This window comes from Callorhinus ursinus, unplaced genomic scaffold, assembly GCF_003265705.2.
Source record: "Callorhinus ursinus isolate GAN/ISIS: 27379988/994484 unplaced genomic scaffold, GSC_fseal_2.0 scaffold62, whole genome shotgun sequence".
In the NCBI taxonomy this organism is placed as follows: domain Eukaryota; kingdom Metazoa; phylum Chordata; class Mammalia; order Carnivora; family Otariidae; genus Callorhinus; species Callorhinus ursinus.
In genome coordinates this window covers 1,834,079-1,857,828 of record NW_027397124.1, presented here as the reverse complement: position 1 = coordinate 1,857,828, position 23,750 = coordinate 1,834,079, and the positions used below count along the sequence as shown (strand labels likewise).

The 23,750-nt window shown below is 41.1% G+C and overlaps 1 protein-coding gene and 1 pseudogene across 4 annotated transcripts in view; one reads left to right on the top strand and one right to left on the bottom strand.

Moving 5' to 3' along the window:
• CCNY (cyclin Y) overlaps window positions 1-23,750 on the top strand; it is a 304,247-nt gene that overhangs the window by 198,927 nt on the left and 81,570 nt on the right. For all 4 annotated transcript variants that reach the window (XM_073885514.1, XM_025885880.2, XM_073885513.1 and 1 more), the window contains one exon: window positions 23,548-23,622. In XM_073885514.1, coding sequence (XP_073741615.1) covers window positions 23,556-23,622 — 67 coding nt within the window. In that variant the 5' untranslated portion in view covers window positions 23,548-23,555. The remainder of the gene's footprint in view (window positions 1-23,547; window positions 23,623-23,750) is intronic.
• LOC112834420 (guanine nucleotide-binding protein G(I)/G(S)/G(O) subunit gamma-10 pseudogene) lies at window positions 16,327-16,755 on the bottom strand (annotated as a pseudogene).

The following is a 23,750-nucleotide window of genomic DNA, read 5'->3' as shown; positions in this document are numbered from 1 at the left end:
GTAGGTAAAGAAAATCTGCTATTATTTAAGGCTCTTTGCAGTTGGGCTTGCTCTCTTTCTGGTAATAACCATATTAGTGTTTTACTGATATACTTGTGGTTTTCCAGGTTTTTGATTATGACCTATAGTAAGAAAATACATTTTATTATCTGAATCCAAATTTATATTTTATATTCATAAACACACATGAAACAATATTTACCCTTATGCATTTTATATTTATTATGTTCTGAACTTTTCTACTTCATTTTTTTTAAGATTTTTTTTTTTTTTATTTATGTATTTGACAGAGAGGGACCACAAGCAGGGGGAGTGGGAGAGGGAGAAGCAGGCTTCCTGATGAGCAGGGATCCCCGATATGGGGCCTGATCCCAGGACCCTGGGATGATGACCTGAGCCGAAGGCAGACACCCAATGACTGAGCCACCCAGGCGCCCCTCTACTTCATTTTTTTAAAAGTATGATTCATGATCCTCTAAATTGATATCATATTCTCCCAAAGGATCTAACGTGGAGTTTGAAAAACATTGTATTATACTGTATAACAGATATGAATTCAGTGAAGCAGATGATTTTTTTTTTTCTTTCTGACTGCCTTGACTCTTTCTGTGTGTGGTAGGAGTCCTGGTAGTATCTGAGACATAAGGATGTTAAGGATTTTGCCCAAGGGCAAGCTGTTAGTGGCCAAACTGGGACATGAGCCAGCTCTGGGTGACTCCCAGGTCCAGGGTCTTAGCACCATGCTTTATGGTCCAGCAATCGGGAGCCTTTACACCTTATAGCACAGAAGCCGTTCCAGCTTGTGTCGTGTAACCAAAGGAGGACCACGTGACGTCTGTAGGAAAACTCGGCCAAGCTGGTTAAGTACAGGTTTACTGAAAAGCTGTTTATCTTGGACTGTGAACTCCACCCAAGAACTGTGGCACAACAAGCAGAAGTAAATCAGGGCATAGCACGACTCTTCATTCTGAAGTTTGCTCCTTGAAAAACTGGGCAGATCTGATCAAGAATGGTGGAGAGTTAGAATCAGAAAGCAAGGTTTTGGTCGGTGGAGGAAGATCTTCATAGCAGCCTGAAGGAACTATCCACTGAAAATGCAAGGCTGATCACTTCTCTTGGTCCTTTACAACTGCAGTGGCTTCCCTTTGCCCTTTGCCTTTAACTGTCCAGCAGGTGCTGAGCGAAGTGTACCTAGGGGAGGTGGTGTGTGCACAGTGCCTGGTCTCGTTTCTGAAATGTCTTTGTGTCCAGAGATGGAGTGCTCTCCCTGGCCATAGCCTTCATTCTGGCTTTCTTGTTGAATAGTGCTCACCAAAATAATTCTGCTGGGATAGGAGTAAGGCCAATGAGCACTTTTTAGAGGAGGCTGGCAGTAACTTACAACAAAACCCTGAGTGCTTTAACATCTCAGAAGGATGATGTGGATGACCAGCTGGGAATGGCATAGGGAAAGGGACATTTTACCAAGAGATTTTCAGAAGGGTCTGAGGTTACTGAAAACTTCCTCTGAATGAAATGTACCCTTCCATTGGATACAGTAACCGTGGAAAGGTTAGATTTTTTTTTTTTAAAGATTTTATTTATTTATTTGAGAGAGAGAGAATGAGAGATAGCACGAGAGGGAAGAGGGTCAGAGGGAGGAGCAGACTCCCTGCCGAGCAGGGAGCCTGATGTGGGACTCGATCCCGGGACTCTGGGATCATGACCTGAGCCGAAGGCAGTCGCTTAACCAACTGAGCCACCCGGGCGCCCGAAAGGTTAGATTTTAATGAACTCTCTTAGACGTTATAATTATGGAAGAAAATACCCTTCACCAAGTAAAGCCATCGCTAAAATCAACGCTAATCACTGTTAACATTTTTCTCTTCTTAAAGGGCAGTTCATGATATCATGCAAACAAGCAAGATTTCGTGTTTAAACATAGTCCCATTGATTAACTGAAATTGAAAGATACAGAGTAGAAATATGTTGTTGATCTTGGATTTCTGGGAATGTTGAGAAAAATATTGCCTTAAAAATCAAACTTCATCAAACCTGGCAGATTGCAGTAGGAAAAAAATTGAATAAATACGGATGTTTCCCCTTCTTTTCTCTGACACAGGGAATCTATCAGAGGCTCCACTTAAACTTCCATCAAATGTTTGGAAGAAAATGCTCTCCGTAGGGTTGCTGTTAATTGAACCCAGTGAGGCTTGGCATGCCTGGGGTACCTCTGAATCTCAGCCCCTCCACTTAACTGGCCTTGGGAGCTGGGGCAAGTGCATAATGGGTCCTTGACATCTTGTGACCACCTGCCTAGCATGCCTAGAGTGCTGTAGGCATTGGTTGGCTTGGCCGCTTGTCCTCTCACTGAGTCATGAGAAGGAGCTGGGACTAGTCATGAGAAGGAGCCATAACTCTTAGCATATTTTATTGAACACTGTTCAAATAACAAACCAGGAAATGTGAGTGACCCTTTAAAGGCCCTGGTAAAATCTGGCTTTATTTTTACTTTTACAGTCATGCTGACTCAAAATAGCAGACTCTAGGTACGTTATAGCCCAGTGTTTTTCCTCTCATATTTACCCCGTGTCTCAATGTCTCAGGTTTTGCAGAAGAGTAACGATTGTTGTGTGCCCTGGTGTGTGTATAATTGCACTCACATGTGTTCAAGTTATAAAGTTGACTTCACCATTCACCAGGTAGTTACGGAGAGATAATTCACACATTCTCGTCCTCTCTGTGTCTGTTTCTCTTGGTGCACCCTGAATCAGAGCCTGATGTGGTACAGTGCTTGAGCACTCAAATGGAACAAAAAAAGAATTAGGACTGAGCTTCTATTGTGCTAGGCTAATTGCCTTGTTATTGATTCAGCTTTAGAAATGAAATGGATTGTTTAAACATTTTTGTTTTTCTGATTGTTTTAATTCAGGTTTTATTAAACTGGGCAGCAGATCTTTGATGCCAGGATTCTGAGGCACATTTATTTGGATCTTCCAGTGTAGCTTTTCTGAATGCAAATCTTGTCCATCTGGCTGCCTATTATCCATCCCTCTGAAGCTCAGCAGACTTGATTAAATTCAGAACAGCTCTGCCTTCGTAGTTGCATCTCAAATTTTATTATTAGTTATGCATCACATTTCCTTGTGTTTGAGGTGACCCTCTGAAGGCACAGTATTCCTTTTCTCTTTTCCTCAGAATTGGAATGTTTGAAAGGCAGGTTATAGTTATAGATTGAGGTAGGAAGTAAATTCTTTTTCTTCTTAAAATATAAGTGATACATTAGATCTGAAAGTGAGTAAAATACTGATAGGTGATTTTTCTTTCATTTGCAAACGTGATGAATTTGACTGCCAGGAATCCTAGAAGTGCCATAGAGTGACATATAGGGACTGAAAAAATAATCTTCAGATTCTGTGGGATATAAGTGGCTGTAAAAAGGGGTTGAATTGTTCTGCTTTCTCTGTCATCTGTTTTATATATATATATATGTATATATATATATACATACATATATATGTATATATATATGCCATCTGAATCGAGCAGTGAGCCAGTTTTTTACTCTCCCTCTCTGAAAATTCTCCTGGGGGAAGCATTTTAGATTTCACATTTTAGTGTAGCTGTCTGACCAGGTTTTCTGACATGTTGGCTCCACTGTATTTGTCCTGAACTGTGTATTCTGTTTTTCCATTTTTGAAGTGATACTCGTTTATAATCTTATTTACTTATATACTTGGCTTATCTAATTTCTTTATTACTTTCAGATAATCTCTGATTATATAGACATGGTTTTAGTTTTAAGAGTTTTCTCCATTTGCTTTGGATGTTACTCGTAATTAGAATCTCTGGTTGTGACTACTACCCTGCTCAGTCTGGTGTGTAATCAGTCTTCTCTTTCTCATCTCTTGGTGTCCAGGAGCTCTTGGTGGTTTTGTCCACAGGTCTCCATTGCATATACTCCCTACCCATTCCTTCTTGCTGGACAGACAGAACTCAGCCCAGGGAGGCTGTGCCCCTTAGTGCCTTTAGTTTCTTCTGACAGATGATGTACCTTGCTAGAAATAAGTAGTAATTGGATCATAAAACAGATCTGTACTCATCTTTATATTGGATCCTGCACATTTCTTTTACTGTAGTCCAAATACAAGCTTTATTTTTTAACTCTCTTCTAGGGAAATCATAAGTGCAAAAATAGAGTTGGATTCTCTCTAAAAATTTTTCACCTGTTATTTTTACTGTTTTACTTTTTTGTTCCTCTCCCCCCCCCCTTTTTGGTGGGGGCAGATAGAAAATAGGACATGACACATATATATGTGTGTGTATGTGTGTGTGTGTGTGTGTGTGTGTGTGTGTGTGTGTGTTCTTTGTTTAAAAGACAACTGGAAGCTGTACCTTCTCTGCAAGGTAAAAGAAGTGTTTTGTGTTTTCCTATAGGGTAGTTTCTGTATGCTTGCCCTTGACTTCTGTAGAGGAAGTGGGCTTTTTGAGGGATGTCAGTGTGCTGAAGGACCCCAGCCAGCACATCTCAGAGTTGTTGATCCTGGTGGCTGTGTACTTATAACTGGTTACTTTGATGAAATTGCACTCTTTTCTCTCTGTTGAGGTTGAAAAGAATTTTCTCCTGCTGTTCCAACTCATAAGGAGTCTATAAAAGATTTTGAATTGTGGATGTTAATTATGGAAGAGAAATTTTAATTAGATTACTCATTCATTCCTCCCTCATTCAGCAAATTTGTGGAATGCTTACTCTTTATTGGCGCTCGAGGCATCAGTGATTGTGATTGCACAGTGAACAGGACAGAAGGCCCCTTCCCTCAGAGATTCCATTGTAGTGAGCAGGGAGGGATGAAGGCAGATGACAAGCAAAGGACTATAATCTTCCTTATCTTCCCTGTCTCTTGTCTCAGCGGTCTAGAATGCAGGAGACATGTAGGGAGTGGGGCCAAAGGCCATGCTAAAGTCTGTGTGTTGAAATTTTTTAAACCAGCGCTCCCTAAGCCTGGCTGCATGTCTTTTCACAAGGGGTTTCCACTCTCAGGGAATCAGTGCCCTGGGTGAGAGGGGGTGCCACTGCCCTAGGCTCTCTCCCTAGTGGACCCCTCATGCTCTTTCTTTGCATTCAGTCCTAAACAAACAAAATAGCTTTCTTTCTCAGCCCTTAGTCAGTTAAAAGCAGAAAATGGAGAGGCAGGAGTGCTGATCCACACACAGGGAGGGAGGAGACAGAAAAGTCAAACGTGAGAAGCAGAAACTCCTTCAAACACCTCATGACCTCAAGGCCGAGCCACATGTTTAGCACACACAGGCGTCCATCATATTTTGTAAAGAAATTTTATTCTGTTAAAATAAAATTTTGACTTAGAAGAGGGTAAAATTAGATGGAATTTGTTCAGATGGGATTCCTCAGTTGACTCTAGAGGGATGCAAACACATTGTGAGGGAGAGCTGAGAGAAGTCTCCTAGAGCTAGAGCTCTTAGAATCTTCTCCAAAGGTGTGAAGGAATGATGTGGATGGCGTCTTCTGAGGCATTATGACACTGAGCGGGGCAGGTCCCCATTGTCTAGGGTTTATAGGAAGGCCTGTGGTAGAAGATTCAATGTTTTGTTGGAGTGACTCCCAGTCTAATAGAGGGGCTGGGAGAATGGTGCTGTGCCCTTTCTGGCTCCTACCCATTTCAACCCATCGTGACCTTATGACTTGCCTGGAGCCTGAGTTTGGGCAGGGAGTTACTATACCCATTACTTAATCAGACATGTACTGGGTGAGCACCTACTTGGGGCTCACATTGTATTGCAAATTGTGGTGGGGGTTATTTCACACCAGGTATAATAAGTGTAGTTAATTATCTCCCAGTTACTGGCTGATTAAAAGAAAGAATCACTTTCTCGCTGAGGTAAATACATTGGTACAGCGTAACACAACATCTGACAGCCTGGAAATGAAGACACAAAAGCTCTAAAGACTTTTGCCCCCCCGTAGCTTTTGGTCCACTGTTGCATGCTTGTGGAGCAATAGGGGACATTAATATAGAATCTTTGAATGTCAGAGGTGGCTTCATGGGTCCGAGGTAGCATTTTGTTACGGAAAAGAATGACTTTTGTCTTTGGTCAGATCTCCCTACTCTCCCAGGCCTAGAATCTGCCCACTACTTATAGCTGTGTGAGCTTGGGGAATTTTCTTTAACTTCTCTACACCTCATTAAAAAAAATTATGGTAAGGATAATTTTAGCAACCTTCAAGGTTATGGTGGGGAATTGGATTTCCAATAGGTGAAATGCCTTGGTACAGTGCCTGGAACATAGCATACACTGAGTATTAAGCTGTTATTATAAATATGATTTGAGCAAATTGAAGAGAAAAAGGAGAATACCTGTAGCAGAAGCTCAGAGGAGATAATCAGCATGAAATGTTTGTGGAACATATTTATTTTATCTGCTCCATTACATAAAGTTTTCTGAAGTTTCATGAATATGACATCGAAGTAATATGACGTGGTACAGTATTGTAAGACTCCTTACTCAGTTATTTCCTCATTTTAGCAGGTGAGGTTCAGTTGTTTTATTCATTATTTAATCATTTATTGAGCATACATGATAAAGAAGGCTCTGTGCTAAGCACTGTATGGTGTATTAAGGTGAACAGGATATGGTATTTGTTATCAGAGGAGCTTGTGTGTGGAGGTTGGGCTCCGACATCCAGGTGTCATAAACTGCAGTGGGGAGCAGGATAGGGCTGACTGTGGACTGAGCCGGACTGAAACACTGACTCGGGACAGGGACACCTCCCAGAGCCCTCTGGTGGCTTGGCTGATGGCCTCCTAGTTACGGAAACAGGGGAAAAGATCTGAAGGATGACACTTTTTACACCCTGTGCTTGAGGTTTGGTTGATGGTTGACAGTCAAGATGCACTTTCTTTTGGACCATCCCCCAGCATCTTGGAGATCCTTTGGGGGTGCCTTGGAGCAGTTAATGAAAATTTGATCCAAAGATCTCTTACTGCCCTCTTTCTTGTGTTGTATATTCTTTGTGGCAAGTATGGGCTTTCAATGGTTTTGTGTTTGAAAGTAGAAAAAATGTCTGATTTATTACTTGGATATCTCAACATTAGTAACTTTATTTGCCCCTAATGTTATTCAGTGTAGCCTACTCCTAAAATGCATAAGTAAATTTTGTTGTGGACTGAATTTTCTTACGCTTTTATGTGTTTATCCCCAGCACACCCCACTCCCCTGCACACTCTCACCTTACATGCAATGTAAGCTGCTTCCCAGTGTCCCCCCAGACTTAAGGTATTTGCTTGAATGGTGGCCAGACTCTGAGGAATAGAGACCTGGAGTTTGATTCTAACTTTAAAAATTAAGTCTTCACAGGTTGGCCATAAGCTTGCAAAAGTAGATTGGATAGGAATTTTTATGATGGTTTATTAGTATTACCATAAAGTAAAACTGCTGTTTTTACTAAAATAACAATCTCACACTTTTATATCCAAAGAAACAGTGTTTTTCCAAGTGGTCATGTCAGGTGGAGCTTTTTTGTAGGCCTCTTTTGGAACAGCATTTGTGCTGCTGTGCCAGCCACAGAAGGATCTCGGTCTCGTGACTGGAGAGTTTTCTTCTCTGCCCCTCTCCCATAGTTTTACTGCTTAAGATCTCCTTTAGCTTCTCTTCATCCCTACCCTTGCTCCCTTGCTGTTGTTTTGCCATTTCAGTCTGAGAGGCTCCTCAAGAAGGGGCTTTGTAAAAATGCCCCAAAACCATGAGATGCTGAAACTAGGAATCAAGGTGAGCCTCATTTTGAACCTAACAGGAAGGAGATTAGCTTTCAGAAATAACTTTTAGCTTCCAGAAAGGGTAAGGTCCCTTTCTGCCATAACTTTTATATTGCATGCTGCATTTGGCATCCTCCTATCAGCTGCTCGCTATGGCGCTTCTCAGGGTGTGTAGGTGGGGGTTCTTTTGGAATAGAGGGGCGGTGATGGATTGAAAAGTCGCCCCCCAGCCGAGGTCGGAAGCACCAGCCATTCCCCCTGCATCAGCAGCTTGCAGGTCAGGAGCCGCCTGTGTCCCAGATGCCATTGTGTGCCTTTGTCAGGAGTGGCCCTTTTTACCACCAGGTGTTGTTCACAACTGTGCCATGGGGAAGGCCAAAGAAGAGAAGAAGTGGTATTTTTGGCATTCCTTAAGATTGTTTTGTGTATCAGCAATATTATACCTTGATTAGGGGCATTTGAGGAAATGGATACAAAAAAGCTACCTCTGTTGGTAGGTAGGGTGTGGGGATTTCTGTACCTTGAATGCACAGTTTGTTTTTCAGCAGATAGAGATTCCTGATCTTCATGGCTTCTGAGTGACTTCTTTCACTAGAGGAATTCAGGCTAGGGTTTCGCATTATGGAATCTTACAGAAGGAAGAACCAATGATTTTTCAGTGATAGTATTTTTTTTTTTAAAGATTTTATTTATTTGACAGAGAGAGACACAGCGAGAGAGGGAACACAAGCAGGGGGAGTGGGAGAGGGAGAAGCAGGCTTCCCGCGGAGCAGGGAGCCCGATATGGGGCTCGATCCCAGGACCCTGGGATCACGACCTGAGCCGAAGGCAGATGCTTAACGACTGAGCCACCCAGGAGCCCCCTCGGTGACAGTATTCTAAAGAAACATGAGCTAGTGGAGGGTAATGAATAATGAAACCCTGGCATCACCCAGTTTAGGAAGGAAGCAGAATCAAGGAAACTAAGAGATTACAATTTGAAACAAGTGACATCATTTACAAGATCTTGGGAAGTATGTCAAACAGAACTTTTAAAAAGATTTATTAAAATAGTTAGAAAAACAGATTAAATTTGGCAGTACATCCTTGGAGAGAAAAGAAAAGGCAAAAAAAAAAACCCTCCTTCAGGGCTTTATGCATATAAGCAAATGATAAACATTTTCACAGCTTAAAATTTCTACCATCATTTGCTCTAAAATAAGCAGTTGTATGCCTGATTTGGGAAGTAAATTCATGCTATTGACCTCTTCTGCAATCATTGACAAAGAGACTAGCTCATGGAAGGTCAAGAGTTACACACTGGCCATCACTGAAGGCTTTAGAGTAACTAGTAGGCAGAGAAGGTTCAGGAAACTGCTGCCTAGGCTGGTTGTGCCTCCATTATGCTGGATGGTAACAGGTTATCTTGTTTAGACTGGAGGAAATGGTGTTGGAAAATGGGAAAAATGAGCAATTAAAGGTATTTAGCGTGGCTCTTAGTGTTTGGGGTTTAACTGGGTTAATAGACTATTGTTTTCCCACAGGTAGGATAAACCCAGCAGCACATCCACCCCTGTGGGTCTTCCCTGCTCCCTCCCTCCTCTGTGCCTGATCTCTGTGCGGGGCCCTGTTACCAAATGCATTGGGTCCCTCTGTAATATCTTCAAGTCCATCCACTTCTCTTAACCACCTTCCTTCCTACCTGAATTGTGGCCACAGCCTCCTTCCTAATATCCTGTCCTCTGGTCTTGCTTCCTTTGTTTCATTTTTACCCCGCTGTGCAGCCATGGTGATTTTTCTTGAGTGTGTGTTTGATCATGTCACATCACTCCTTCAGTAGCTTCCTGGTGCCCTTGCAGTAAAATCCTAACTCTCACCACTTCCTCGTTATACATATTTTAAGTGTGTCTTAAAGGCTCGGTATGTGCTTTAAAAAAAAAGACCCACAAAACTTTGTGTCTTTGATACACTAGTTCTTCTGCATTTAGTTACCCTTACTCTTATCCCATTTAGGCTAACTAACCTGTTGTTGGAAGCCTCAGCTCTCTCCTTGCTTCTCCCAGAGCACTGGCCCCTAGCAAAACACTTACTACTGCTGGCTGATTTGTCCGCTTCACTCCATCCCTAGCCTTTACACTCTAGTGGGCCACAGGGCCGTTCACCAATGTATTTCTTGCACACAATGCCTACATCAAATTGATTCTCAATGAACAATTGTTGATTGTTGAGTTAAGTAATGATGAGGGAGTTAATGTCTCTTTCCTGGCTTTCCGGGTGTCATTTTGGACATTTTTAGGTTGTCTGCAGTAGCAGATTTCATCAGTATTGCCCATATGTAAAAGACTAGTTATTTGCCTGGTATTAAAATATCAGTGATCCAAGTGGTGTTTTTCCGGTTTCAGTGATAGTGCTAATTCATGCCTCTCAGGAGAGGCTCGTTGCTAGGAGATTCTTTCTCTTTGAATTAATCTACATTTGAGTTAATGGTTGGTCCTTGCAGATTTTTCTTTTTCTTTTCTTTCCTTTAGTTGTTGAGAAGAGCTACTTTACTTGATCATTTTATGTTATTTACATTATTCAGTTAATTATTGTTGAGCATTTGGACTTTGTACACATGGTCCTTATCCTAAGATGGTACTGATTCCGCAGGGCCCCCACATGGGCCCATGAATCCCACCGGCTTTAACCTGCATTGCCTCTGATCACAAAGAAGCTGTCAGAGTTACCATCATCTGTATTTTATTGAGACTCGGAGAAGTAGCATGGCTAAGTGGCTAAGCAGAAACCAGAATTTAGTCTTTTAGCTTTCAGTTGCACATTTTTTTAGTATCTTGTTTGTCTGCTGGACTTTAAACACTGCAGTATATGCTTAATAATTTGATGCCAGGACAAACTAAGCATTGTTCAATTAATTTATCTGATGCATGATTTTTCTGTTCTCTTTTTTTTGAATTGAAACTTGTCCCCTTACCTTCAGATTTTTTTCCAATGGATATCTTTCTAAACACAGATACCAGCAGCCAGATTTGTATTTTTGAACCCTGTAAGTGGCTGGTCCCTCTTTGTTCACAGGAAAAGTGCAGCTTCTTGTTCTGGCATTCATGGTCTTCTGCAGTTTGGCCTGAATCCACCGTTCTTGCTTTTCTTTCCTTTGGCTTTTCTTTCCGAACTCTAGGCTTGCCATGTGTGTCTCCTGGCTACCCCCTGGAAAGTTTTTTTCTCTCCACCTTGTGCCGTGGCCCATCCTCTTCCTCCTGGCTGATACGCACCCCGTCTGAGCAGCCGTCTCCAAATAACAATCTGTCCGGTCCACTGGAATCTCATCTGTCCTAGGAAGTCACCTCTCTTCTACCAGGAACACTTCCCATCAGTGTCACTCATGGTATCCTTTCTGCATTCTGAATGGCTTAAGGATTTGTGGAAATAAGTGTGTGTGCCTGTGTCAGAGGATAGAAGCTCCTTGATAGAGGGTACTCTTCTGGAATAGCTTTGTATTAATACATGTGTCTGGTTCAGTACCTTGGTGGCAAATAAAAGATACCTGAATTCATTTACTGACCATACAGCCAGTACACATTTGGGGGATCATGCATTCAAACCAGCAGTTATGGAGGTAGAAGAAAATTGCTAGAACACAGGCATGTAACAAGATTGGTTAGAGTGGAGAAGGACAAGTAAGCAAGCCTAGATGAGTCAGGAGGTCTTCCAGGGACCACAAGCCTTGGCCAGATTTGAGGTGGGAGCAGGAATGGGCAGACGGGCTGACCTAGAGAGGGTTGTTCCTGGCAGAAGGGATGCTCTGGTCAAGCCCATGAAAAACAAAGGATATGAGGTGTGTGTGTGGGGAGAAAACAAAGGTTAAGGGCATAAGGCAAAGAGCAGTGGGAAACCAGGCCAGCCAGTCGTATGGGGCTGGCCACGTGTACAAAGGAGTGATGACTGAACATGTAAGCCAGTGAGAGCTTATTCCTATTTTCTAAGTGGATGATTATATGCAAATAACAACAGTACTGTGGGTATAACAAAATATTCTTGGATGTGGTAACTTGTACCTTACACTTCCACCAGATCTAATGTGGAAGTGAGCATGGAGTAGCACTGTTCTTATTGCTCTTACTACCCGTGCCCCCCCCCCATGACGTTCGTAACCTTTTGTATGTTCTTCCTTGCCTGACCTCTAGTGGACGTAGTAGTAATCAGCAGAATGCTCAAAGGAGAGTAATGTTGGGATGAAGCAAGTATCCTGGAAAAGCCACTGCCTCAATTTTAGTTTCAAAGTGGAAGAGATTAGTTTGTAATATGAACTGTGACCAGACAGAGTGATAATCTTTAAACTTTCTAACACTTGGATTGATAATTCTGTGGGCAGGAACACTGTCTGATGTTTAGTGCTATATCCCCACCTCAGCATGTAGCAAGAGGTCTGACACAGGGTAGGTGTGATGCCAAATAAGGATGTATATGCATGTGAGTAATTGTATGTGTTTGAGTGTGTGTGTGTGTGTGTGTGTGTATGAGCGCACGTAGAATATTCATATACAGATATATTTATTTTAGCTTTTTTTTATAAAATGTTATAATTTTCTGTATAAGATCTTACAATCTTTTGTTAAATTTAATCATAGTTTTTTGTAACAGTAAATTGAGCCTTTTTAATATTATCATTATCACGTTTGTTGTTTATTGCTCTAGGCCACAGTGTTTCTCAGTGAATGCCCTATTGGCATTGTGCGGCATAGTTCCTCATTGTGTGGGACTGTGGTAACAGACGAGTAGCAACTGCTTATCATTGTGACAGCCAAAATTGTCCCCGTACATATCTAAACACCCTAAGGTAAGGGAGATGGTGCTGCTCCTTTAGTTGAGCACTATTACTAAGGTAAATGAATGAAAATAATTTCTGTATCTTAATTTGTATTTAATGCCAGTAGATTTGTAAAGCCCATTGTATTCAAGTAGAGGGTTATATGCAGATAACAACAGTTATGTTTCTTTCCAATCCAGTAAATTCTCTTTATGTTGTTTTTTTCTTGTCCCATCCCATATAATGTTGAATTGAAGGTAGCTGGATCACAGCCTCATTCCTGACCTAAGGAGAATGCACCTGATGTTTCACCATTAAGCATGAGGATTGCTGTAGGTTTTGGACAGATAGCTTTTATTAAGATACCTTTTATCAGATTAAAGGGATTTGCTAAGAGTCTTTTTTATCCTGAATGGTTATGGAGTGCAGAACCACTATTAGTTGGGCTTTTTCATCCTATACATTGTTAATTCTTTCCCTGCGCTTCATTCTAAGTGATTTCCTCAGGTGTGTTTTTCAGGGCACCAATTCTGTGTTCAGATGAGTCTAATCTGCCATTTAACCCATCTCTTCAGTTTCAGATTTCAGTGACTGTGTTTTAAATTTCTGGAATATACATGTGTTTACATGTATACGTATATATGAACATATATATGGGCATGCGCTTTTTTCCAAAATGCTCTTTTTTCCCTTATGTTTTTATTTCTTTATGTGTTTAGTTAGCATATACAATTCTGCACATATTTATTTTATGGTCTCTATCCAATTGTTCTCTTATCCCAAGTTTTTGCTAGCCTAATCTTGCTGTTTGTTGTGTCTTCTGACTCTTGCTTATAATGGATTGTTTCCTCCCATTTTGGATGATGAACCTGTCTTTAGAGGACATAATCTGGTGGAGCTCTGGGAGGCAGGCTTCTTCAGAGCAACTTGCAGCTTACAATTAATTCTGTCAGGTACCCAGGGATATCACTGACATGTGACCAATTTGGTATAAATGTGTCTTGGGATTTCCTGAACTACATGTGTAGTGGAGAGCTCCAAAACCACATTAGAAATACAGACACATCAATGGTTACCAGTTACTGAGGGGATTGGGGCCTTTTCCTCTCTTGGCCCAGCCTCCTTTTTCATCTAGGTTCATGACCCCCCCTTTTTTTTAAATTTCCAGTTTAGTTTTTGTTGAGATCATAGCCCATATATGTAAAAGCATCAGTTCCAACTTCTGTCCGCTCTGCGGGCATGTATCCTGCCCTTTAGGACATTAAAATAAGGTGACTTCCAAACCAAAACACTTCCAAGTAAGAGGAGGTGAGATTAGTAATTAGGCCAGGATGATAATCGGTGAGACCTAAGACCCAGCGCACAGGGCGGGGTAGCCCATCCCTGCTGGAAGACCTCAGTTCTCTCTGCTCAGGGTCTCCAGGTCATGTCCCTTACTTTCTTGACACACTCTCTTGTAGGCATTTAAAAAGATGTCTTATATTTTATCTCACATTCCTAAGTGCTTGTAGTGTGAGAGCTTTTAGTTTATCTGGTCTGCCGTATTGGCGGAATAATCTGTCATTAGTCTTAACATTAGGATCTTTCTCTGTCTCCTTTGGTTCATCTTCAGATAGAGTAACGGTGGAGAGAGACTGGAGAGGGGGGCTAGGGAGGGAGGGAAGGAGTGGGGGAAAGAGGAAAAGAGTGAGTGGGAGAGAGACTGACAGGGGAAAGAGGTAGAGAGGTGGATAGATTGGTTGATGGAGAGAAAGAGAGCACACGAATGAGAGTCAGACGTGTGTGTGCAGAGAGTTGCACACAGAGACACGTGCAGGCAGGCCCCGACTTGGACCTGGAGACCCAGCACCCTGGGTGTGTGGACCCAGAGAGAGAGATGTGCTCACAAAGCCACACAGGTGGACCACCCTTGGGGATGCAGGCAGCTGAAAGTAGAGAGTGAAAACAGAAAATAACCCAATCTAAGTGTGTTAGAATAATTGTAAGAATAAACTCAGAATCAGTGGGAGTAGAAAAGATGGCTTTAGAATTAACTGGAATTTTGGTACCGGCAGTTTCCTGCCACAGCAACAGTGGTTATTGTAAGTGGGGATGTAGGGTGTTGGGATCGGGCTTGCCTGGTGGCAAATGATAGAACAAACCAGCGGGGGGGTCAGGCTCTTGATTTTGGTCTCATTGGCACTAATAAACGGAGATAATCATTGATGTTTAGGCAGTGGGACAGTAGTAATTAAAAAAAAAGTAAACCAATCTGATTTTGAACTGACTTTATTTGTTGATTTCATCATTGCCTTAAAGATCATAGCCAGATTTAGAAATGTGTCTTCCTAAAGTTGAAATTAAAAGTTTGAGATCTTGATCATGTCAAATATTTAAAGACAGGAAACAGTGATCAACTGAGGCTGGCATTGCAGAGAAAAGAGGTAGAAGTTGGGAAGTTTCTGTTTTGTGCAGATTGTCTTTTGTGTCTCCTCTTCTGTCTGTATTAGACCCAGTACATTTTAGGCCTTGAAGCACTTTTCTGTCTTCCTGTTTCTACTAGCTTTCTAGACCATCAGTGATAGATAATGATTCCTGCTTATCCTGGGCATTATTTTATTACATGAATCTAAACTGGTGCTGGTTTAAAAAGCCAAGATGAGCAATTGTGGATTTCTTATACTGCGACATCGGTGGAAAGAACAGAAGAAAATTAGGTTACCTGGCATAGGAGAATACTGCTGAATTAAACTGGTTGGCAAGCACGCTGTTTGACTTTTTTCAGTTTTGAATAAAGGGATCCCTTCATAACCTGTACTCAACTGAAATGGACTCAAAGCAGTGTGACTGCGTATCTCTGTTATCACCTGAAAGTGTGGCAGTAGACTCTTAGAATGTCCATTCTGTTAATATTTTAATTTGACTATATGTCTTAATAAATGTCATCATGATAAAGAAACAGTTAGTAGTTCAAAACTCTGGTTCCCAAGATTTGAAGTCAACTCTAGGGATTCCATAACATTTCTTAAAACTGCCTTTTCTCTCTAAAGAATCACTCCCTCAGAGGCTAGTTCATCTTGTCATTATGGATCATCTTGTCCTTTTTAGTAAGAGGTAGGAGAATCTGTATTAGGAGTGTGAAACACTGAAGTTTTTTTTTTTTTTTCTTGTGACATTAAGAATTTATTTAGGTCGTAATATTTTCACATTGTTTTTAATCATTTGCAGTGTTCTGAGTAACACATTTAAACATTTTTTTAAAGACATGAGATAATGGTGTGTTTTTTGTTTTTTGTTTTTTAAGTACAACCACAACTATAAAGTAGAGGAACTTAAGAAGACAAAGACCAAATCTGCTCATACACAAGGTGGGGCAATCTAATACACAACACAACATGAATCTTTCCAAACAAGTTTGCTAAGAAACAGCTCCCATGTTTAGTGTTAAAAATAAAGCAATCTTCTCATTTAGAAAAATCAAGACATCATTTGACTAATAAAGCCTATTCTTCCCCCAGTTTTACACTTGCTTGTCTTCATTTAGAAACTGTAAATTCAGGAGAAAAGAACAGTTTTGTTATGGTACAAAAATCTTAGGAGCAACAAATTACAAATATTCAATTTTTAACAAACAAAAATGTTTGCCTTCCCAAAATGTAAACATCCAGTAAATACAACAAACATAATATTCCAGCTATAGAAACACCAGTAATTCACTTATGAAAGAGGTGTATTTGGTGGTAACATTTTTGTTTAATATAAAAGCACTTTACCAAAAGTCTGACCATTATTATCTAAAGTCATCGCCCTCACCCAGTTTCCTTACTTGAGCAGAAACTCATCAATTTCTATAGAATTTTGGCTATAGGACCAGGCCGAGGAAAGGTCTGAAATATCTAAGAGTCATTTGTCTGGAGAAAAGTGTTTTCTTGAGACTTGGAGGCAGTTAGTTATTCATCACTTTGCGCTTAAAAGCATTCCTCAGTGAACTTCCTTACAGCCTTTAGAATAAAGCACAGGATCTGGGCTCCTGGAAGGGGTTGCTTCCAGCTGGAACACCTACCAGCAAGGCATCCTTGCAGGCATTCTGCATGCAGTACTGTTGAAGCTCTGCAGCTGCCTGAGAGACCTTGATCCTCTCCACGCCGGCCTCCAGCTTAAGCTGCTCCACCAGGCGCTGCAGGGTGTTCACGCTGGCCCCGGAAGACATGGCGGCGGCACTGGGCTCCGAAGGCGGGGGAGCCGGGCGAAACACTGAAGTTTTAAACCTCAGTCTCCAGCCAGGACTCCCTAGAGAACAGATACTGTATAATGATGGTTTAGCATCATTTTTAGCGTCTTTTAACGTACATATTTGGAGAGTTTTGTGTCTTTAGCACTGAGCTAGATGCTATGGAGTAATGTTTTTTAATACCCTAAAATTTTAATGGCCATTCTTTATGGGGTACCTATTGTGTGACAGGTATCATGCTTATTGCTTTATATGAATAACTTCTAATCTTCATGGCAATCATCTAAATTGGGAGTTATTTGCTCACTTTGTAGATAAGGAAAGTGAAACCCAGAATAGTATGGCAACTTGCCCAAGGCCATAGAGTTAGCAGAGATATATTCAAATCTAGATCTTTTACATTATAAAAGGTGTTTTTTCTACTCCACCATTTGAGCCTCTCTTTGGGGAATGAATGATTCCTAGAACTCCAGGATAGTTGCCTTTCAGCTTTCTTAATGTGTGTTATAGAATTTATAGTGTTCTTTTTTTTAAATTTTATTTGTTTGTCAGAGAGAGAGAGCACAAGCAGGGGAAGCAGCAGGCAGAGGGAGAAGCAGGCTTCCCGCGGAGCAAGGAGCCTGATGTGGGGCTCGATTCCAAGACCCTGGGATCATGACCTAAGCCGAAGGCAGACGCTTAACCGACTGAACCACCCAGGTGTCCCGAATTTATAGTGTTCTTGATGGTTTTTTTTTATTTTTGCTTTTTCCACTGGTACTTCACACCTTAAAATTAGAAGGATGCTCTGTTAGAGCAGGAACTTGATCTATTTTATTCCCTTCTGTATCTTATATCCTAAATATGTGGAACTCAACAATACCTGAGTTCTACTTATAAGATGCTTATTGATTGATTGTTGAGTTAATGAGTGAAAACCATGGCAGGTTGGGCTGACCTTGATAAATAACCCACAGCATTCATACTCATGGTATCTAATTAAATGCTAATGTACCCTGTTACAGTGTAATTATTAAGGCAAATAAATATGTGATAGAAGTAACATGTGATTCATTTTTAAGTCATCCAGATACAAGTTTTGTCTCACTATGAATTTATGCCAGCCCTTTGAAAATCAAGAGTGCATTATCATGTCCAGGAGATAGTTCATGTAGGTAATGGGAAAGGTAAAGACACAGACATGGTTACCACCTCAAAGTAGTCTTCTGTTATCAACAGGACCAAACACACATAGTATAGACTCGGTGCGTGTTTGTTCACTTAATTGAATTGAATGGCCTTGCCAGGGGGGGAAAAAGGCAGTATAAATTTTTGACTCTTAGAGTCCAGTGCTTTGTTTAAGCTCTTGCATTTTAAGCACACTATTCTCTATCTTGCAGGATTTGGTTAGATATTCTCTTCATTACTTACTAGCTGGTCCTATATTCTGATGGGTTCATGTACTTCATCTTGTTTCGCTGACTAAATTGTAAATTCTTGTAGGATAAACTGCATCTCATCCTTCTCTGTGCCCCTTCCAGAGATTGCCAAGTGCTGACCTTCCTTGCTGCAGAGCTATTGGCCCCTATGTGGTGTCACTAGCCAGCTCATCTCTGTGGGTCTTTTCTTGGGGATGGAAATATTGCAGTGGGGTTTTATTCTGTCAGTAAGGATGGTGTTGTATTCACTAAAATTATACTTAATGACACCCAGCCAAGTAAATATTTAAATTTTGTAAGTTATTACTTTTTCTGGATAAGTTGGCACATTAGGTACTTCAAGAGCGTGATGGGGCTGTGTGTGCTCTGGGAAGGCAGGTGGGTCTGAGGGCAGAGCTAGGGCTGTGTGTGAGTTTCCAACAGGGGGCTAGGGGAGGGTGAGGAGTATTTGACATGATGGCGAATTAGTGGAGGATTATGTGAACAATTAGTGTTTAAATTATGACTTTAAAATAGGTAGTATACTGTCAGAACTGACTTCACAATGGTTAGCATTCTTTAGCAGTGAAGTTTATTTCATCTATAATCTCTGATTTTAAGCTTATTATTTCATGACTTTCTTCCTTTTAATTCTTGCCATTCAGAAACATCACTGAGAGGCACCTGGGTGGCTCATTAAGTAAAGCTTCTGACTCTTGATTTTGGCTCAGGTCATGATCTCAGCATTGTGAGATGGAGCCCCTTGTGGGTCTCCGTGCTCAACAGGGAGTCTGCTTGAGATTCTTTCTCTCCCTCCCCTTGTTCGAGAGCTCCTTCTCTCTTTCTCAAAATAAATAAATAAATCTTTAAAAAGCAAGCAAGAAAGAAATCGCTGAGCCGAACTGAAATCACTACACTGCCAAATGTGTTCCAACTCATTGTTCACATTTGGGGTATCATTTTTCCTGACTTTCTGCAGTGTGGGGATTTTTTTCTTTGTGGCTAAAGTAGCAATTTTGTCATGCTTGACTTTTCAGAGTGTAAGTTTGAATGATATGGCAGGTTTATTTTACTTGGCTTGTGAGAACGCTGCCTTTTCCCATTTTTTGTTCCCTGAAAAGTTGGTGTTCCCTTGCCAAAGCACATACTGCAGTTGCCATATTTCACTTCAAGATCTGGGGCTGCTCTTTAAACTTGTATGTAGGAAACACCTGGCAGTTCCTTGTACCTTTGTATTCTGCCATTGCGCGTATGTAAATCAGTGCTAAGTAAACTGGGTGCTGTGGTTGGCCCACCTTCACATGAATAGTTCAGAGAAATCTGGTCTTAAGAGTTGTGCTATGCAAAGTTAGCCCATTGACCTACACCTGGCAAAAGTTTTATTACTTTCCACGCTATGGTTATGGAATATGGATGGATCTGGGTTAAGATTGGAGAAGATACAAACCAGCATGTTGTTAAATGCTTTTTTCTGAGGAATGTCCTGGCAGCTTATGAAAGTTTTGAGTTCTCATGTGTTAACATCTGGTCATGCTTGCAGATAAAAATTAGTTGATGATTTCTGTTTTCCTCAGCAGTGCTACATGTACTCTTGAGTCCAGAAGCAGAGATATTCTCGATTTTTCTTTGTGTAGAAATTTCCTGGTTATCTCCTTCAGGATCTAGATCCGAAAATTTAAATTCCAGGGAGAACTTAGGGAAGATTGTGTGAACGCAGCTTTAGGGGCTCCTGGATTTTCCTGTGTGCTGGCTTTTGCCTCCTTCCACTTTCAGACTCAGTCCTTCTAGGGCAGTCAGGATCTGAGGCAAGGTCTGGGCCTAGTAGGGGTAATAGGAAAAACTCTGGACTCTAAATTGCAGCTGGAGACCAGAGTTCTGGTTCAAGTTATGTTATCACACAGCTTAGGCCCTTAACCTCTGTCAGCCTCACTTGCCTTATCTGCTAGTATCACATGAAATGCTCATCTTGAAGACTCTTCTGAACTCTTCATGACTTGTTCTGTGTCACTGAACTGGGTGGACATGATAACTGGCCTGTCACTCATGCAGGAAACCACCTCTGCCATAAGTGAGTGTTATATTCAGACTCAGAATTATGACTTGACCATAAAGGAAACATAGGATAATCTCTTCCTGTGTCATACTTGGTAGGGACAGTGTGAAACATGACTCCTTCTCCTGGGTTCTGCACTGAAGAGCAAGCCGTTATCCTCCCCTGTGGCCCTGTTCTGGTTAGACCAGGAAGTGTGCGGTGTGGGGTGGCTGCCGGCAGGACAGAGGCACCTCCACTGCGGGTCCCTCGTCCCTCACAGCGCATTGTTTCCATCATGAGTTCCTCTAGCCCATGGCCAGTGCTGGTGGGGAGACTCAGCTTGGTGGCTTTGTGCAAGTCTCCCCTGACTCGTGGGAAGGGGATGAGACAGCCACAGCCAAGAGAGCCCAGGGCATCTCCTGGGAACACCTGCGTGTGCTGGAGAAATAATGCCCAGCCACCTAGAGGATAACGAAGGCTTAATCATTTTTCACAAGTTTTAAAACATTAGTGTTTGAAATTACAAAACTTAATCAGATGAAAATATGCTCAATGCAGGAAAGGTAGAAAACATGGAAAAGAAAAAAAATGTCTCCCTTGCATTATTCAAAGGTAACCAAATATTAGTGTGTATTCTCTTAATGTGTATACTATGCCTGTGCTTATCCCCCCCCAAAATGATACCATCCTGCTTTCTTCACCTAATGACATACAGTACCACTGTTTCCATGTGAATAAAATATTCTTCACACTTTTTTTAAATTATGAAATACTCTTTTTATTGAAGTATAGTGGACATATGATGTTACATTAGTTTCAGGTGTACAGTGTAGTGATTCGACAAGTCGACATTCTGCTATGCTCCCCATGAGTATAGTTCACATAATGTTTTATGGTGGCAAAGCATTCTACCATCTAGGCACACTGTTATCTACTATAACAAATGCCCTATTATTGGCAGCCCTCTCTCAGAATCTGTGAACGTCTCCATTCTTAGCCATTTCTAGGGTTTGTGACCATCATGGCATAGAATCCTTATCTCTAGGGACTGGCCTCCAGGACATTCTTAAATTTAAAAGCAGCAGGATCTCAGTCCCCAAAGAAATGGCAGTCTTGTGTTATTTCGGCTCCACTGTTGGCTTGAAACAGAAAAACTACATTTCTTGCTTGTGGTGTCTGACATTTTAATAATAAAGTCAGTCTTCAAGAAAACTGGTCTGCATAGGGTGGCCTGCCTATGTATTTTTCAAATGTCTGGATTAAAATCTGTCACTAGACAGTCTTCCGCCCCCCCACAATGAAACCCCCCAAAACTGGTCTGGTAAATGAGTTCAAAATAGATATTAAGGGAACAAACCAAGAAATTGCAGTGCTGACACTGTCCCAGGCTAGGGGATTGAGTTTTTGTTGTTGCTATACCACCAGCGTGGGACACTGCAGGCACCTTGTTTTTCAGTTGATACTTCTATGGGGACCGTAAATTAAGATTTTGGAAGTTAACAGCATCCATCATGGTTGGGGTTACATATATGCCCTCAGTTTTCATATGCTGGAGTTCTCAAAAAAATAATTGAGTGGCACATTTGTTGTTTGACCTTTTTATTTTATTAATTTTTTAAAGATTTTATTTGAGAGGCAGAGAGAGAGAGAGAGAGCAAGTGAGAGCACAAGAGCAGGGAGAGGGAGAAGCAGACTCCCCGCTGAGCAGGGAGCCCGATCCGCGGCTCCATCCCAGGACCCTGGGATCATGACCTGAGCCAAAGACAGACGCTTAACCGATTGAGCCACCCAGGCAACCCTGACCTTTTTATAACAAAATCCTACTTGAGCAGGAAACCCCCTAATAAAGACTATTTTCACCAGAATTCTGGCCAAATTTTATCTAGTTCAAATTGAAGCAAGTCTGAAAAATTGTCTTTTTTGGCCATCTTTCTCCTTCCATAGCCTTTAGCTATGAAACTGCTACACTGTATATATAATTTTAATAGTTGTCACAGAAGAAGGACCAGATAATTGAAATAGCACTTAAGATTCAGTAATGCATTTGTTAAATCAGGCAGCCAGTGTGAGGTCAGGAACTATATAGACCAGTAAGCCATTGGCTGATGTAGGGAAGATTGCCTCACTTCACAGGTTTGCTGAGGTGAGTCTGTGTGGATAAGGGGTTAGGTGTTGCTTCCCCTGTGTATATGACCATCCTTTTTTCTTTTATTTTTGACTTGATTAGCTATAAAAGCTAAGGATAAATACCATCTGTTTTTATTGGTCTTGAGTAGATTTCTTTGCAAATTTATTGAAATAATTGAACTCAAAATAGTTTTCATTCTGATGCTGGAAGCTGATTTGAAAACCATTCTGACTTTCTAGTAATTTTGGTTTTCTCTCTTCCCTCCCCTAACTTAAATCTTTTGTTTTGCTTAACTATTTTTTCCCTTTAGAATAATTTTTTTTTTTAATTGGAAAAACTCTTCTATGATGAGGTTCTAAATTGTTTATACTTTACTGACAAGCCTCTAGCTCTTGGAGATTGTTCTGAGGCAGGGATTACAAAACCAAATGCCCGTAGGGGTGGGAACGTCTGAGAGTGAGGAGCACTCTCACTGGTGAGTGTCAGGGAGGTGAGAGGGTTGACTGCTGGGGACTGGAATCTTAGGTCCCACCTGGAGGGGTCAGCAGCTGCTGCATTCAGCCCGTTGTGACCATTGGGGTGGGGTCCCAGTGTTGCCAAATGATCAGATTTCTCAAAAGAAGCTGGAAATACAGATTTTTTTCTTTGTGGTATTTGTTTGAAATATAAAAATCATTATATGTTGGCTCAAACTTTAAAAAAATGTATGGATCAAACAAAACATATCCATGGCCCCAGATTATGCCCACAGTTGGCCAGTCTGTGGCCTTTGCTCTGAAGGATAAGTTGTGCCTTTTTAGAAAGTAAGAGTCTTAAGCAGTTTGTGGTTGCTGATTTGGCCGAGATAGTCTGTCTGTCTTAATCACCTTTAACAAGGAAATACCGCTTAAGTAATGGTAGATTTTAGATCAGTCAGTTGTAGCACCTAACTCCCCTTAATTGAGTGTAATAGCTCTGTCTTGCTATTTTGTAGTATCCTGGGTGCAGAGCAGACTATTACAAAGAAAATGGAGTTTTAGGCCAACAGATCTACCAAGTGTCTAATTTTTATGTGTGACTTTCTCAGATTTCTAAATAGCAGTGTTCTCATTTGAACCTAGAAGAATGTATTAACATAATAACTTAGGTTTTTGCCAGAATCCTTGAATGTATTAGCAATTTAAGGTTAAAAAAAACTGAAAATTAATCTTGACTCCTCTTAGTTATCAAATGGATATTTATGTATTTTCTTTTTCTTTCTTTAAAGATTTGAACATGGAATTCAACCCATCAGACCATCCTCGGGCCAGCACAATATTCCTCAGTAAATCTCAGACAGACGGTAGGTTACTAATTTATTTGTGTTCTTAAAACAAAACAAAACAAAAGGCTCGTGTTGGTAACCTAAGTCTTGATTTTCCACTAGATGTGATTCTCAAGGTAAAAGTAGAATCTGTTTTAGTACCCCCC